Source organism: Miniopterus natalensis, chromosome 1 (genome assembly GCF_054644295.1).
Source record: "Miniopterus natalensis isolate mMinNat1 chromosome 1, mMinNat1.hap1, whole genome shotgun sequence".
Classification (NCBI taxonomy): Eukaryota; Metazoa; Chordata; class Mammalia; order Chiroptera; family Miniopteridae; genus Miniopterus; species Miniopterus natalensis.
Window position 1 is genome coordinate 155252373 of NC_142081.1, and position 16973 is coordinate 155269345.

At 37.8% G+C, this 16973-nt stretch overlaps 1 protein-coding gene across 3 annotated transcripts in view; it reads left to right on the top strand.

Annotated features, from left to right (window-relative positions):
- WDFY3 (WD repeat and FYVE domain containing 3) overlaps nucleotides 1–16973 on the top strand; it is a 208475-nt gene that overhangs the window by 120314 nt on the left and 71188 nt on the right. For all 3 annotated transcript variants that reach the window (XM_016213051.2, XM_016213053.2, XM_016213054.2), the window contains 8 exons: nucleotides 1–232; nucleotides 1701–1861; nucleotides 4593–4704; nucleotides 6641–6831; nucleotides 8080–8232; nucleotides 12430–12503; nucleotides 12586–12747; nucleotides 14193–14287. In XM_016213051.2, coding sequence (XP_016068537.2) covers nucleotides 1–232; nucleotides 1701–1861; nucleotides 4593–4704; nucleotides 6641–6831; nucleotides 8080–8232; nucleotides 12430–12503; nucleotides 12586–12747; nucleotides 14193–14287 — 1180 coding nt within the window. The remainder of the gene's footprint in view (nucleotides 233–1700; nucleotides 1862–4592; nucleotides 4705–6640; nucleotides 6832–8079; nucleotides 8233–12429; nucleotides 12504–12585; nucleotides 12748–14192; nucleotides 14288–16973) is intronic.

Consider the following 16973-nt stretch of genomic DNA (forward strand, 5'->3'; position numbering starts at 1 on the left):
CTTCATTACGTCCACAGTACCCCTGGGGGGTCAGGTTGTGCAAACCCGCCTGTGGTCAGCACGGTCTATGCATACATCGGTACTCCACCTGCCCAACGCCAAATCGCTTCATTGGTTTGGCGCCTAGGACCCACGCACTTTTTGGAAGAAGTTTTACCTCCTTCAAGTGTTACTAGCATTTATGAACTAGGACCAGATTATGTCGGAAGTTTTCAGGCTGTATGTATGCCATGTGAGTAACTTATTCTTTCGTCTTGAAGTTGTATAAAACTGAACTCCTGCAGCATAGATGCATGAATTAAGTGCATGTGTGTATATAAGGCTGTATATTGTTTATCTAAAAAAAAAAAGGGCCTTCTCTACTCTTCTTCAGCATGGTACTGTTGAGCATTATTCAGTGTTCTCCACTGATCACAGTGTACTTTCCTGAGTTTTGTCTTCATGCCTGATCACTAATTTTCCAGCGTCTCTTATTGGCTCTAGGATGTAGGTGTGCATTCTCATTAAGAGTCTAACCTCAGCCTTCTGCACTTTCTATAATTTCTCCTGTTACATGAAGCAGTTTAAAGTGTGTCTACTCTAGTTCAAAGAAGGAACGATGGGTCCAGAAAACACACACAGATATTTTTTAGGTTAGAGCAGTTAACATCAATTTTTCTCGCCCCTTTACTCCTGCCATTCACTTCCTATTATCCTTTTTCCCAAAAAGAATTTAGAATCAAAAGAAGTGATGTTAAGCTGCAGTTTCTTTGTGGTACTCTTTCCAAATTATGTCTTCCATCCCCTTGTTCTCATCTACCAAAGTTCTCAGGAGTTAGGAGAAGTATATTGTAAATGGTATTAATCCTATGGCTGAGTAATTTGCCTTTCACTCATGTGCTTGATTTAGTTAGCATCGGTAATTGCTAACTCTCATTGAGCACTTGATATGCACCGAATAAGTTAGTACGCATGAAGGACATAGCTGTTCTGAGACTTTCACATACATTTATTCATCTCCTCAAAATAACAGTTAGATACTGTTATTACCATACCTGTTTTATTTTATTATTATTACTATTTTTTTAGAGATTTGATTTTTATATATATATATATCTTTATTGATTTCAGAGAAAGGAAAGGAGAGGGAGAGAGAGAGCTAGAAACATCAGCGATGAGAGAGTCATTGATCGGCTGCCTCCTGCACACCCCCGACCAGGGATCGGGCCTGCAACCCGGGCATGTGCCCTGACCGGGAATCGAACCCCGATTGCCTGGATCCTAGGTCGATGCTCAACCGCTGAGCCATGCTCGGCTGGGCACCATCCCTGTTTTACAGATGAGGAAACAGGCACGGGGATATAAAGGTCACGCAGCTTTTAAGTGATATAGCAGAGACTCAGATGTAAACCATCTTAAGTATTCTGCTGTGCTGTCTGAGGGTGCAGAGAGGCCAAGATGAGGGCTGTCGCTGGGGAGGACGCCTGGTGCTGCAAAGCTCATGGGCATTTCTCTCATTCTCATTTCCTTTTCCTTTGAACCTGGGGGGGAAGTGTTTTGTGATTTGTTTGATAACTACTAAAACTTTTCCTTTGCATTATGCTATATGTTAAGCATATTTTTAGAGTGAAACTTGGAATGTAAAGCTCTGCTTATTTAAAAATTATACAAAGGGTGAAATTCTTGTTAGAATGATTTTGAAAAGGATTTTTCTTTTGAAGGTAAAGATGCAAAATCTGAAGGCATAGTCCCATCTCCGGTGTTACTAGTACCAGAGGAAAAGGTGTCATTTGGCCTCTATGCACTCTCTGTGTCTTCCCTAACCGTGGCAAGAATCCGGAAGGTGTACAACAAGTTGGACAGCAAAGCCATCGCCAAGCAGGTAAGCAGAACGACTTTCTGGTAAGCTGGGCTGATTCTCCCTGGGAAGGTGTTTCAGAGCGTCATTAGGAGAACGCTAAAGTCTGAGGAGTTGCTGAAACAGTGCCTTTTATGTAATGTTTATATTTGGTTTCTTTGGCTTTGAACTTAGGCCAAAGCAAATTTAAATATTAGCATAATTTAGAAAAGTAAGAATTGCCTTCTCATGCATGGTTTAAATTCTTATATTTTTATCGGCGATTTGAGACATTGAACTTAGAAAACTAAAGAAAACAATTGCTATTTCTAAGGCTACAACTTAAGGTTTTTCTGGATCACCTACTGTATGCACCATTTTGTTCAGTACACAGCATATATAAAGAGAAAATTCTTGCCTTTTTGGTACTTACATTCTCATGAAAGAGACAGACAACAATAACTAAAGAAATAACCTAATGATAGAGTATGTTAGAAGGTGAAGAGTGCTATGCAGAAAAATAAAGCCAGGATGGGGAAAGAGATAAGATGATAATTTTGAATAGGATGGTGAGGGGAGGCCTCACTGAGAAGGTGAAATTTGAACAGACTTGGAAAGAGATGAGGCAGCAAGCAATGAGCATATGGAGAATGGATGGGGGGTAAGGATAGGGTAGGAAGTATTACATTCCACGAATACAAGTACTAAAGCCATGAGGATAGCGCCTGCCTGCCTCAGAGGCACATGTGACTAGAGCATATGAGAGCAGGCCTGGATGGTAGGAGAGGAACCCAGAGAGGAATGGGGACTCTTGTTTAGAATTTATAGGCACTGATAAAGGCGTTCACTATAACTGAGTGAGATAGGAGGAAGCATTATAGAGTTCCAGACAAAGGAATGAAATGCTGTGACTTTTTAACCAAGATTACTCTGACTTCTATTGAGAACAGATTGAAGGGGAGACAAAGGTAGAAGCAGGGAGACCAGTTTGAGGCCAGTGCAGTAGTAATTCATGTGGGAGATGATGGTGGTCAGAACTGGGGTGACAGCAGTAGCTGTGATGAGAAGTGATGAGATCTGAGGTATATTTTGAAGATCTAGCTAACAGTTTTTGATGATAGATTGGCTATTGATTGTGAGAGAAAGAGAGGAGTCAAGGATAACTCCAAGGATCTTTGCTCTAACAACAAGGAAAATGGAGTCATTTCTTTCTGATTTGGAGAAAACTACAGGAAGAATAATTAGGGAGGAGGGAGATGTTGAGAATTATGTTTTGGAAAAGTTTGAGAAGCATATGAGACATCCTGGTGGAGCTCTCAGAGCCATTGGACATAGGAATCTGGAGTGAGGGGAGAGGTTTGATTGTCCTGGGTGTTCAGAGATGGTGTTTAAAGCATGAGTCTAGGTTCGTTCACCAATGCGTAGATAGAGGTGGAGGAGAGGAAAATTTTCAGACTGAGACCTGGTATGTTCAGAGTTGGGGAGATGAAGAAGAGCCAGCTGAGAAGACTAAGGATTAATGAGAAACACTAGGAGTACTGACCACTGAGCCATTGAATTCTGTAAGGTGGGCGTCCTCATTGAGCTTGACAAGCTGTTTTGGTTGATGAAGGGAGGTAAAGCCCAAGGGGAAGGGAATCAAGAGATTGGAAGGAAAGGATTTGGGAATACTAAGTATTGACAGCTCTTATGCAGAGGTTTGTATGTGGATATATATATCATTTTCTAAGGAATATAAACTGTACATAAATTTAGTTCTACAGGTAATGGTAAAATTAAAGTCTTAGAATTGCTCAGCCGGCGTGGCTCAGCAGTTGAGCATCAACCTATGATCCAGGAGGTTGCAGTTCAGTTCCCAGTCAGGGCACATGCCCGGGTTGCGGGCTCCATCCCCAGTAGGGGGCATGCAGGAGGCAGCCGATCAATGACGACTCTCTCATCATTGATGTTTCTCTCTCTCTCTCTCTCTCTCCCCCTCTCCCTTCCTCTCTCTGAAATCAATAAAAATACTTAAAGTCTTAGGATTATATTTGCTTGAAAGCACATTGTGTGTGTGATGTTGGGTGTGGAAATACTGTGAGGCAGTGAGTGATGAGACCTTTTCAACGACTACAGAGTTTCATTCAAAAAGACCCTGAAGCTGTTACCTAAGACCCCTCACCATCTTCATCTCAGTAGACCATGTTTAACTTACTGTCTGTGAGTTTACACACTTTTGGAAGTGTTTGCACATTAAAAAAAAAAAAAAAAAAAGTGCTCATGTTTTTAATATTCTGATAAGGGGAAAGAGAAAAGGTATGTTACCAGTCATGTATCTTTTTTCTTTTCCAATCAAAATGTTCAAGTGAAATCCCGCCATTTGCAGCATCATGGATGGACCTAGAGGGTATTGTGCTAAGTGAAGTAAGTCAGGAGGAGAAAGACAAGTACCACATGATTTCACTTATATGTGGAATTTAAAAAAGTCAAAACATGAATAAACAAAACAAGAACAGACTCAGAAACTGAGAACAAACTGATGGTTGTCAGGTGGGAGGGGTAGAGGGACGAGTGAAAAGGTGAAGGGGAATATAGGCAATGATAGTGTGGTAACTACGCAGTGACAGATGGCTGTTAGATTTAGCGTAGCGAGCACATCGTAAGATAGACGTCAAATCACTATGTCGTACACCCGAAATAATACAATATACAGTATTGTCTGTCAGCCATACTTTAATAAGAAACATGTTCAGACTGTTCTTCTATAGTTACATTTTTTCCCTTTCCTATTCTTCAGTTAGGCATTTCCTCCCACGAGAACGCCACTCCTGTGAAGTTGATACACAATTCAGCAGGACACCTCAATGGACCCGCACGGACAATCGGGGCCACTCTGATTGGGTACTTGGGTGAGTCAGTAGTATTTATTGCTCCAGGTGTCTTTATTTACCTTTAAATCTGTGGTCACTTTCCTCACTTAAGGGTGTGCGCGGTTGATCTTTTACAGTTCTTTTTTTGTTTTTTTGTTTTTAAATATGTCTTTATTGATTTCAGAGAGGAAGGGAAAGGGAGAGAGAGAGAGAGAAACATCAATGATGAGAGAGAGTCATTGATCGGCTGCCTCCTGCACGCACCCTCCTGAGGATTGAGCTTGAACCCCAGGCATGTGCCCTGACCAGGAATCGACCCGCAATCTCCTGGATTATAGGTCAATGCTCAACCGCTGAGCCACACTGGCTGGACTGACCTGTAATGTTCTTGCAGTGTTTAGAGACTAATGTGATATTCTCAAACTCCAGTTCACTTTTAAAATTATAAGCTCAGTAAAACCCCATTAACCTTTCCTCTTTTGTCAGCACTGATGAGCACTGACTACATGCTTCTGTATAGTTTCAAGGTAAATGTCATAGCACATTTAGGGACAGATGTAAAGACTTAGAAATACTGATAATTATTGCAGGTTTGCTGTGCAGTGCTGGAGCTCCTGAGCACTTCTGTTATTTGGAAATGAGCTAGAAATGAGAGATTCAGAGTGTAAACACTGTGAGTCCAACTCTAATAAAAGTCAGAACTGGTGGACATTCTGCAGAGCCTTGTACCTGATGTCTGCTTAAAAAGAGTTGATTAGTTTTTTGTTAGGTAGAGTCTTGAGACATAGTCCAACCAGGCCATCCAAAATTCAGAGCCAGTGATTATATATTTTAATGTGCAAATCAGTTCATAGTATTGGTTCCTTTTTAGATTAACAAGAACAATTAACAAGTTAGTGTGGTACCAGTCAGAATCCTACATGTTTTTCAATCCTTGGCAATTTTTATTGTCCCAGTGATGTGCACATAACCCTGTTATTCTTTTCTGATCATATTGCACTGATAAAAGAGCTTTCAATTCAGAAAATCCTTACTGAGCACTGTTCTCTGTCTTTTGCAAAAATATAGCAGTGGTATGGTAGAAAGAGTGGTGGCTGAAGAGTTCAGAGATTGAGGTTCCAGCCCCTGCTCTGTCAGGGTGCAGCATTATGCCAGAAATTTGAGTATGGACTTCAGTTCTCTCATCCATAAACAAGTAATACTGGCTCTACTTACCTTGGAAGGTAGTTTTCAAAGTCCAGTTGTCATAAGGTATTAAGGGTACATAGAAATATAAAATGCATATGAGTTTTATTTTTAAAAATCTGAATCTTGATCAGTGGGCAGATGACATTCAGACAATGCCTTTTTTGAAAAACATTAGGAATGTAGATGTGATTTTGTTTTTTTTAATTGACCCAAAGTTAGTTCCAGTACTGTGTTTCCACATAATTATGCTCTTCTGGGGTCACTAATGTGCTGTTACTCAGGTTGCAAAGCTGCGAGAAGCTCTGAGTGATGGGCAGTAATGTGCTTTGCCTGGCTTATCTCTAGGAAATGTCATCCGTGTAAGGACGGCCTCTCCATCCCATTGCCCAGTTCACAGAGTCAAAGTGCTTTTGCTCTCCCCAAGTTTATTCCTCAGCAGTTCCTAGTAAGATATCTCACTCACCTAGAAATGCATTCCCAAGACCTCTGTATTTTGGAGTCTTACTGTTCCCCAAAGCCACACACAAACATTCATGCTTGCTCTCAAACCCAGCTCTTCTCTACTCTCTCCTTTACTCCTCTCCTCTAAGAGTATATACGCTAGTGTTTAATGCCTTCTCCCAAATTCTACCTTGAAGGCTTTTTTTAGAATTTTCATTTTAAGGTTGAAGGTTGTTGTGTTTTTTAAGTATCATTTATAATTAATTAAATCTTCTTAAGATGATTTATTCAGTTCTTAGTTACATGGGGACTTCATTTTAATTATTTTTCACTGTCTTTTAATCAGGAGTAAGAACATTTGTCCCTAAGCCTGTTGCCACTACTTTGCAGTACATTGGTGGAGCCGCAGCCATCCTGGGCCTGGTGGCCATGGCTTCTGATGTGGAGGGGCTCTATGCGGCAGTCAAGGCCCTGGTTTGTGTGGTCAAGAGTAACCCACTAGCCAGCAAAGAGATGGAAAGAATTAAGGGCTACCAGGTTTGTAACCGTAACGCTTTGCTCTCACTTTACTTGGCATAAAAATAAAATCTAATTTTTATTCTTCTTTTTTTTTTTTTCAAACTCTGGAAGAATTTTATTGCCAAGGAACCTTTATAAGTTAGTTTTTATTAAAACTAAGCCATTTCAAGTGAGAATGGGTTGTTGCCTTTATTTTGGTTTATTCTTGTTCTGTCTCCTCAAATCTCACTCAGCCTTTGAGTCAGGCTAAGTTATTTCAGTATATCTTTGATATATTTGAATATATTTTCAGAACAATGGGTGTCTGCTAGTTTGGAATTATTTTTCTTTAGGGAAATAGGAATGAAATGAAATGGGGCCATGCTGCCACCTGCTCTAGAGACGGCCAGATCAGTAGTAGATCCAGGGCTCTCCCTATTTCCCTTGTCTCTCCCCTTCACACCCAGTCGTCTCTTACACCCCCCTTACCTAGAGGAGGTGAGACCCGCTATATAATAAGTGCGCTATTGCTAGTTCTGAAAACTCGTGTGGGATTAAAAATATGCAACATTCATATATCCACAGTCTCTACTAGTTTTAGGTAGAAGATTACTTGTAAGAAGAGAAACAGGTATTTGGAGTAAGATAAAATCACTGTAGTGTAAATGAAGTACCAAGGCCTTTCCTAGCTTTAGCCAATAGTTGAGTGGGCTTGGATAAACTATTTACTACACTGTTCTGTAGATTTAATCACACTATTTTAATAAGTGTTTTGTTTTGCAAAACGCTTAATAATGATTCATTGCAGCGTTGTTTATCATGAAAGAATTAGGAACAACCTAAATGCACCATGAGTATGAGCATGACTAATAATACTATAACCATTCCATAGAATATCATTCAGCCTTTTACAACTGTAATTATGAAGACTATGTTACAAAAGAAAAAATTCTTTTAATAGAATGTTATGTAGAGAAAAAGAATAGCAAATTATATACACACGATGGCAACAACAATTTAAAAATTTATATGTGAATTGAAAGGGTTTATGTAAACATGGATATTTTCATAATAGAGCAATGGGATTGCCCTGCTTTTTAGATTTTTTCTAATGTTATATTGTTATAAAAATTTAGAAATCAGCTTAGAAGTCTCAGGAATTATTCTACATAGGGTTCTCCAGTGTGTGTGTGTATTCATGCACGCACATATGTATCTATATCTATATTTATATGTGTGTATATACAATATGATGGATAACAAGCATTTGGCTTTGCTTTGTTTTAGTTGCTGGCGATGCTACTTAAGAAGAAACGTTCCCTTCTTAACAGCCATATTCTCCATCTAACTTTTTCCTTGGTGGGAACTGTTGATAGTGGACACGAGACCTCCATCATTCCCAATTCAGCCGCTTTCCAGGATCTACTTTGTGATTTTGAAGTATGTGCATAAATACTAACTGGTCATATGTAATCAGTAAATCCATCTCTCTCTTTTTTTTTTTTTTAAATATATCTTTATTGATTTCAGAGAGAGGAAAGAGAGAGAAACATCAATGATGAGAGAGTCATCATTGATCGGCTGCCTCCTGCCCAGCCTGCACTAGGGATGGAGCCTGAAACCGGGGCATGTGCCCTGACCGGGAATTGAACCCCAATCTCCTGGATCCTAGGTCGATGCTCAAACACTGAGCCACTTGCCCAGCTGGGCAGTAAATCCATCTCTTATTCTGTGTATTGATAGAGCTAACTATTAAACAATTTTGTTTCTTAGATGTGTTCTATAATTATAGCACACTCACATTAATGTCACTCGTAGAATATGACAAATAGGGTAGTGGTGGGGTTCCTTCTCCCCGAGGATATTCCATTTTATAACTAGCATAGAAGTGAAAGGGTGCAGTGCATATCCCTAGGTATAGCTAATTTTCTGCTGCCTCTGGCATTATGAGAGGCAAATATTTTCATCAGATAGCTCTGATAGAAACTTTTCCTCAATAAATAGGAGCTAGATGTGGAATTTTGGTTACTAGTAGCTCCACAGTAAACTATCATTTATTTTGCCAAAATGACAAGTTTTCATGTCTACTGACTTATTGCCATGAACCACTTCTACTCTGTCCTCTCAAGGCAATGCCTCATCTCGCATATCCTTTGTCCATTAACGTTTTGTTCTCAGCACCGTGTGTTACCCATCACTGTATATTTTATAAGTTCAGGGCGGGGCAAAAGTAGATTTACAGTTTTTTATATGCGAAACAGTTTATTCTTATATTATTATTTATTAATTATTGTATTTCTTTATGAACAACCGTAAACCTGCTTTTGCCCCACCCTGTGTATATATCTCCCACTGTGAGACTGTAGTCATTATTAATTCAGAGATATATCTAGTTCCTTCTTCTTTGTACCCCTACCACCCTGGCTGGTGCCGAGCATTTCAGATTGGCTGACGGTAATGTCTAGGCCCTAAGTCGTCTTCCTCATAATTACTGTAAGCTCTTTCTTACTGGTGGTTTTAAATCCTTGACAAACAGGCTGTGCGCCCTAATTGCTTTACCGAAACTTTATTAGCGGCCTGGCGTATATGCTGTATACAGCAGACCCAGTCCTCAGCACCCACAGCTCTCGGCAGCGTGTGCGGCAGTCTTTTCCTCTCTACTTGAGTTGCCCCCTTCTTTTGCTGCCTTTCAGGTATCGTTGTCCTGGTTCTTATATTTTTCTCACTACTTTCCCCATAATTTTATGGCATGAAATTTTCATTATTTTAGTAGACGTGTCCAATTTCACTTCTTTATCTTTTCCTTCATTTGTTGTTTTTCTTTCCTTTAGATTCTCACCCAGTTCTGCAGCTACAGAGCTGACTCTCCAGTCCAGATCTTTAGCTTGACATCTGAATGCCAGACTTATTTCTAACTTCTTTCTCAACATTTCCATTTTTATATCCCAGCAACACCTTAATTTAACATCCTTCCCCAAATTAGTTCTCCCTTCTAACTTGGGTTTCTATTATTAACACCACCATTCCCCCAGTCACCGAGGCTTGAAATTGAAAAATCAGCTCCCTTCTGCCTCACTGTTTATAAACAGTTCAATATTAAGTTGTACAGATTCTAAGCCCTAATCAATTCTCCCTACCTCTCCCCTACTGCTTTCCCCTTTCCTCAGTCTATCCTATGTTTTTATCTCATTCTTTCTAAGGCATAATCATATCAGTTATTCAAAAAAGAAACTTATCAGTGGTTTCCCTTCCTAGACAACAAAGTGCACATTCCTCAGCCGAATACTCAAAATTCTAAAACACAAACCTCTCATTCTTTTAGCAAATGTCTGTTGAGCATCTTTGAACCTGGCATTGTATTAGGTGCTAGTGTTGTGAAAATAAAGACAGAGTCCATGCCTCAAGGGATTTAGTCCATTAGAAGAGAAAAACAAATCAATAAACAATTAGAAACTTGTGAAAGCGCAGAGATAAAGGTGTGCAGAAAGAATTATGGGAGTACTTAGGGGACATACTTAACCACGCCTAGCTCTGTTTTCATCTAGTAACTGACATTTAATATCATGGATTATCTTTAGTTTCAGATTTCTAATTAAAACCTAATAGACAAACATCAGAAATGTAGGTGCTTGACAGATGTTGGCTTTGTTTATATTACCTCGCTCACCTCATGGCTTTACATAGATTCCTAATTACCCCAACCACAGGGATCTATAAATAATTAATTCACCCTATTCTTAGAATATGCATTTGAAAAATATAAATGAAATAATTATAATAGCATACAAGCATTTTCTCTTTTAGTGGTTGTTCTAGAATTTATAATGTACATATATGTGTAACAATTTAGTCTTTCTTGAAAGTATATTGTGCCATTTTACCTACAGTGCAAAAACTTTGCAATGGTATGCTCCATTTCTCCCTCCTATTCTTAGTGCTGTTGTTATCAGACATTTTACTTCTATTATGTTTATAATCCCCACAATACTTTGTATTACTTTCGTTTTAAACAATTGTCTTTTAAAGACATTTTAAACGTTATTTTATAGTTTCCCACATAAGTAGCATTCATGGCATTCTTGATTCCTTTGTGTAGATCTAGATTCCCATCTTGTATAATTCTTCTGCCTAAAGAACTTCCTTTGACGTTTCCTGCAGTGCCTGTCTGCTGACTATAAATTCTCTGTCTGAAAAAGTCTTTATTCCTTTTGTGGTTTTTTTTGAAGGATATTTTTGCATAGACTACATTCTCATTGATGTTTTTTATTCTTGTCTTACTTTAAAGATATCAGTCACCCCCTGGTGGGTGTTGCTCAGTGATTAGAGCATCGGCCCACACATGGAAGGGTTGTGGGTTAGATTCACTATTAAGGGCAAGTACCCCGGTTTCAGGTGGGATCCCTGCCCCTGTTGGGGGTGGGAGTGGGAGGCGGCCAATCGATGTGTTTTCTCACATCAATTTCTCTCTCTCTTTCTCCTTCCTTCCCTCCCTTTCACCTTCCCTAAAAATCAATGAAAGAAATATCCTCAGACAAGGATTAACAACACACACAAAAGTCAGTGACTCCATTGTCATTTTTAGTTTCTTCTTGGGATTTGTTGGCCTTTTTAGATCTGTGAGTTTGTCATTTTCATTGAGTTGGAAACTTTTTTAGTCCTTCTCTCTTCAGCTATTTTTCTGGACTTCAGTTACACAGATATCTTTGGTTGTTTGATGTCCCACAAGTCGCTAATGCTCTGTCTAATAATTCCTTTCCAGTGTTTTTCCTCATGCTTCATTTTGACATAAATTTGTATTCTTATGTCTTCAAGTTCACTGAAATTTTTTCTGCAGTGTCTCATCTGCTGTTAGTTTCATCTAGCATATTTTTCATTTTAGATATTTTTCATCAGTAGAAGTTAATTTTGGATCTTTGGTTATCTTCTGTTTCCTCATCATGTCCATATTTTTGGTTACATTCTTTAGCATATGGGTCAGATTCTTAATAGCTTTTAAAAAGTATTGAACTTTGCTCTGGCATTGCAGTGGTCTTGATCCTTTTATGACATACTTTTAAGCTTTGTTAGAATGAACCTAGAAAATTCTTTAGCCTAATGCTAATTCAGCCCTCACACACTAAGATATTAAACTTCTGAGACTGCCCAATTCCCCATGTATTACGAATTCTCTACACTCTGGTAGGTGGGTCCAGTCAGCTCTTTGTGAGGTCCAGGGACTATGTGGTATACCATTCTGCAGTGGTTAATTCTAGTTTTGGACCCTACACAAGATTCCAGTCATTCAGTCTTTGTATTCAGTATGTAGTATTCAGTATTCATTATATTCCATATTTGTATTTAGTATTGAGAAAATAGTATTCAGTCACTGATTCCAGGGAAACTTTCTATAGATCTTGCCTTTTTACTTGATAACTCTGGTAGGGTAATTTCCATAGCAGTTATTTCTTTATAAACAGAATCAGAAGTCATATGTACAGGCAGCTTTATAGAACTTCACCAAATAAAAATTATAATAAAGTGGTTATATTATAATTAATTAATGAGTGAAGTAAGTTTCATGTGCTGCATTTGTTTGTTGGATTCACATTTGGGGTATATTTAACCCTAAATATATGACTACTATTTATTTCATTGTAGGTCTGGCTCCATGCACCATATGAACTCCATCTTTCCTTGTTTGAACACTTCATTGAACTGCTCACGGAGTCCAGGTATTCATTAATACCTGTGTGTTAGTTGTTTAGTTATAGAAAAGATGATAGTATAGTGTATAAAGTCTTCTTTCTCTTACAGTGAAGCTTCCAAGAATGCCAAATTAATGAGGGAATTCCAGCTTATCCCAAAGCTGCTACTGACTCTTCGAGATATGTCTTTATCTCAACCTACCATTGCTGCTATTAGTAATGTGCTGAGCTTCCTACTGCAGGGTTTTCCCAGCAGCAATGATCTACTCAGGTAGTAAAAACTTCTGTATTTGTCTGTTTATTAACTGAAAGTATCAATAAGGTTAAGATGAATGAGATGGTTGTAATTGGTTCTTATGCCTGTGTAACACCTGTAATGTTAATATTATTCAAGATCTTTGTAAAGCACAGAACATATGCATGTCTCAGCATCTTGCCTTTGAAAAGCAAAGCCAGTTGTTGCCACTAGTTAATAATAGAATATTGCTGAGAAAAGATGTAGGAATAAGCCCAATGTGACTGATTGTCCTGGACATAGCAGTGGTCAGTGTAGGAATTCTCAGTCCCTTTTCCCCAGTCCCTTTTACTTCTCTGTGTGCACACACGCACACACACCCATAGCGAGCATGCCTTCTCCTTATATTTATTCTTTATCATCTGAAACAGATGATGATATTTTATTTTTGCATATTCAAATGTTCTGTATGATGTGAATATTATCTTGCTGCTAATGTGAAATATGGCTTAAGGCCTATTTATGGGCTGTAGAAATGTTCTAATGTTTATATAATTCCCATCTTAACTGAAAATGGAAGGGAAGAAAATCTACCTAACCAAAGTATTTTCCAAGTAGAGAATTACTTAAACTGGCTTGAATTATCACTTTTCATGTAACCTTCCAGGCACAAGTGAAATCATACCTACTTATTAGAGTATTCCCAGTAAACTAATCTCTAATCCGTGTAACATGTAAATCATTCACGTTTATATTCATTTACCTCAAAAGCATTTTTTAAACTTGATGACAGATGAAAACTGAAGTTTAAAAATTATATTGGAGATTATTGCTGTTATAAACAATATTTATTATGATCTTATCCTGGTACTATAATGATCACTTTACTAAAATTATCACTGAAACCTGTGAAGCTTTTAGTTTTTTCTACTTTACAAATTAAAAAACTAAGGCCCAGAAAGGTTAATCTACTTGCCCAAGTAACAAGATTAAAAACTGATAGAGCCGGGATTTTAACCTTATCTGTGTTTCTAAAACCTAGTTCTTTACTATTACAGTGGATGCATATAGATGTTAGGACATTTTAATTTGGATCATGCTGTTTGATTTGTGAAATCATTTGGGTTCATGCATTAAAGGACTCATAATTCTAGAGAAGTATATTTTAAAGCATTGTAACATGTACTAGGTGGTAGGTTTACAGTTCATATGGAAAATAATACAATAATAAATAATAATACAAGAATGAACTGTGTCGTGCACTCACAACTGTGAAGCTACTTTTGCTCCACCCTGTGTACTGTTAATAGCTATGGTCCTAGGGGAAGCAAACCATATGTGATCACCTAAAGATCTATAAAAGATTGCTTAAATTAAGAAGGACTGTTTGTTTCTCATTTCTTTAATTCTTTTATGTTTTGTTGTTTGTTTTGGGGAGAGAAAAAATAAAATTCATAAACTTTTTTCCCTTATACTTAAAGGTTTGGCCAGTTTATTTCTTCTACTCTACCAACCTTTGCAGTTTGTGAGAAATTTGTCGTTATGGAAATAAACAATGAAGAGAAGCTGGACACTGGTGAGTGGTTCTGGAGCTTGAAAACTAATTCCTGTGCCCTCTTCTCTGGCACAGGTCCAGCCTGCCTTAGGTGTGATGCTGTTCTGTCACGTTTCTCCTTATATTACTGTATTTGGTCTTCGACAGATTTGTATTTGTCTTAAGTCAGTCCTATACAATATGCAGATGTTCAGAATTTCCCACAAAATTTAATAGGATGTGAATTTTACTTAAAAACAAACTCCCATTTTTAGAGGATTTAAAACATTGTTCCTTTCAGACTCTTCCAGGGTGATATTTTAACATTATTTGATTTTTTTTTAAATGTATGTACATCTCTTCAGAAGCACAGATACTTGCTAATGCGAATTATATCTATATTACTGTTATTTTCATTTCCCTGTTAAATATTTAGTAGTCACTTAGGGAAAGAACTTTTCACCAGAGTCATTTTATGTACTTATAAAATAATTTCGTAAGTTGTGAGATTCTGGGCCCATGACAGCCACTTTTTTGTTTGTAACTTTTCCTATTTGATGCCTATTTTTTTTGCCTCTGTTCCAGTATATTTTTTCTGTTGTATATTCTGGGACAGGAGATTTGCTTGGACAGCTTTGAAGGGACACTTTAGATTGACCTGTAATTAAATTTACAATATCTTATATTGGTCCAGCATGATTTACATTATTTCCTGTTAAATTTGCAAAATCATGTCACAGAAATGATTTCTTTTAAACCCTTACAACATCCACCTGGCGTGTGAAGAAATAGTGCTCTCGGTACCTGCGGTATCACTGTCTCACAGGGCTGCTCTCCAGTGCTTCAGAACAAGAAGAAAGAGGTGTCATAATGTTTTTTTCAAAGGAGAAGCTCGGAGATTTCAGAAGCTAAGTGACTTCCTGCAAATCACAGAGCAGAACATAAGGCCCTGTCACTTATCTGGTGCCTAGTCACTTAGGGCAATGGTGACATTTTTTTGGTAAATCAAATTAGCCGTGAATGAGAAGCGTAAAGATCAAATCAATAGATAACCCCGACTGAGTGCTTTACGTCTGCAGGCACTGTTTAAGCGCTTTAATGGAACCGTATAACAGCCCTATAAATAGATACTATGGTCATCTCAGTTTTACAAGGGAGGAAACTGAGGCCCAGGAAGAGTAAGTGAAAGAAAGTTACCTGAAATCATACCTACTGCATGTATGTACCCCGGGAGTCCAAACCAACACTATAAACTTTTTAACCACTACATTTTTCTCTCATGTACCAGGATTATTTTCAAGTTCTGAATTAATATAAGCCACGTAAATAGGAATTAGAAGTGAAATTACTTTTAAAATCTTTGGAAATACATAACATGTTTATTTCAAGTACAAAAAAAGATGTGGGAAAAATATTTTTCTAGTTTCCATATTTCTTGCTGGCTGTTCAATTCAGTAATCACAACTAATGTAAATTTTTCTTCAGGAGCACAGTAGTAAGGATGTATAAATTAGCAAATTTTTCTGTTGATCTGCCAAGTTGATTAGTATTCTCATTACTTCGTTGCTATTTGAAGTAGTAGAGAAAGTCAGAAACACATTACTGGTCTTGTCAGTGTATGACATTTATTGTGTATTTTCTATGGGCTAAAGACTGTATTAAGTATAATATGATGTTCCAAAAAAGTTAAATCACACTTTTTTCTTTCAAGTAGTTTGTATACTATTCAGGATATATCTACAAAAAGGCAAATGGCTTGAATAATGCTGAACAGGGATACAATAATCCGTGCAAAGTAAGTAGCATGAAAGGCAGTGCAGTATGGAATAGATAAAGCACCAGTTCAAGTGGGAAGAGTTAATATGGAAATTCAGCGTTCATTGTTTTAAACTATATTTGAAAATTAGGGAAGTATAACTGACAGGCAGAAAACTAGACATAAAAATTAAGGAGAATTTTAAATTTCTGTGTGGACTGTCATTTTATTGAAAGAAATAATTGAAAAGAAACAACTCCTATTATCAGTTTAGGTCGTATGGTATGCTTTCAATAGGACAATTTGTAAATTGCCAGTCCTGTGCCTCTCAGAAGGGGAGGGACTCTTGAGTTCCCCTTGGTAAGCTTGAAGTATCCTTCCCAGTGATTGAACACTAAATTAAGATTTAAAAGACAATGTTTAAGGGGACAGATAGTCCCTTGCCCGAACTAGTAAAAGCAGATACCCATGGTAGTTAAAGTTTATCCTGAGCTGCAAGTTTGGAGTAAAGAAAATCACGTGCATTGTATTTATTGACCCATAGCTCATGAGTGGCAGAGCTGCACCTAGAACACTGGGCCACTGATGCCCAGTCCTGTGTGCGTCCAGCATCGTTAGTTGAGGACCATAAGCTTTCTGTTCTCTACCCTTTCTTGTCCAGTTTCTCTTGTGCCTTTGCCTCTTTTCTATGCTATTTAATTCTAACTTTTCTTTATGTATTATGTTTATTAAATAGTGTATGCTTCTCAATTTTTAAATTTGTGTCCTTCAAAAAGAAACTGGAAATTAAGGATTGGGACTGTTATTTTTATTCATGTGATCCTTATTTGATTACTTTCCCTGTTAGTAGGGGAGGGGAATATCAATGTAAGAAAGGGTTCACAGTCTTTATTATCACTTGTTTGGATAATGTCAAATGTATAGAAACACTTTTCAGGATTTTAACAAGAAATGTTTTAACAGACCTTTTTT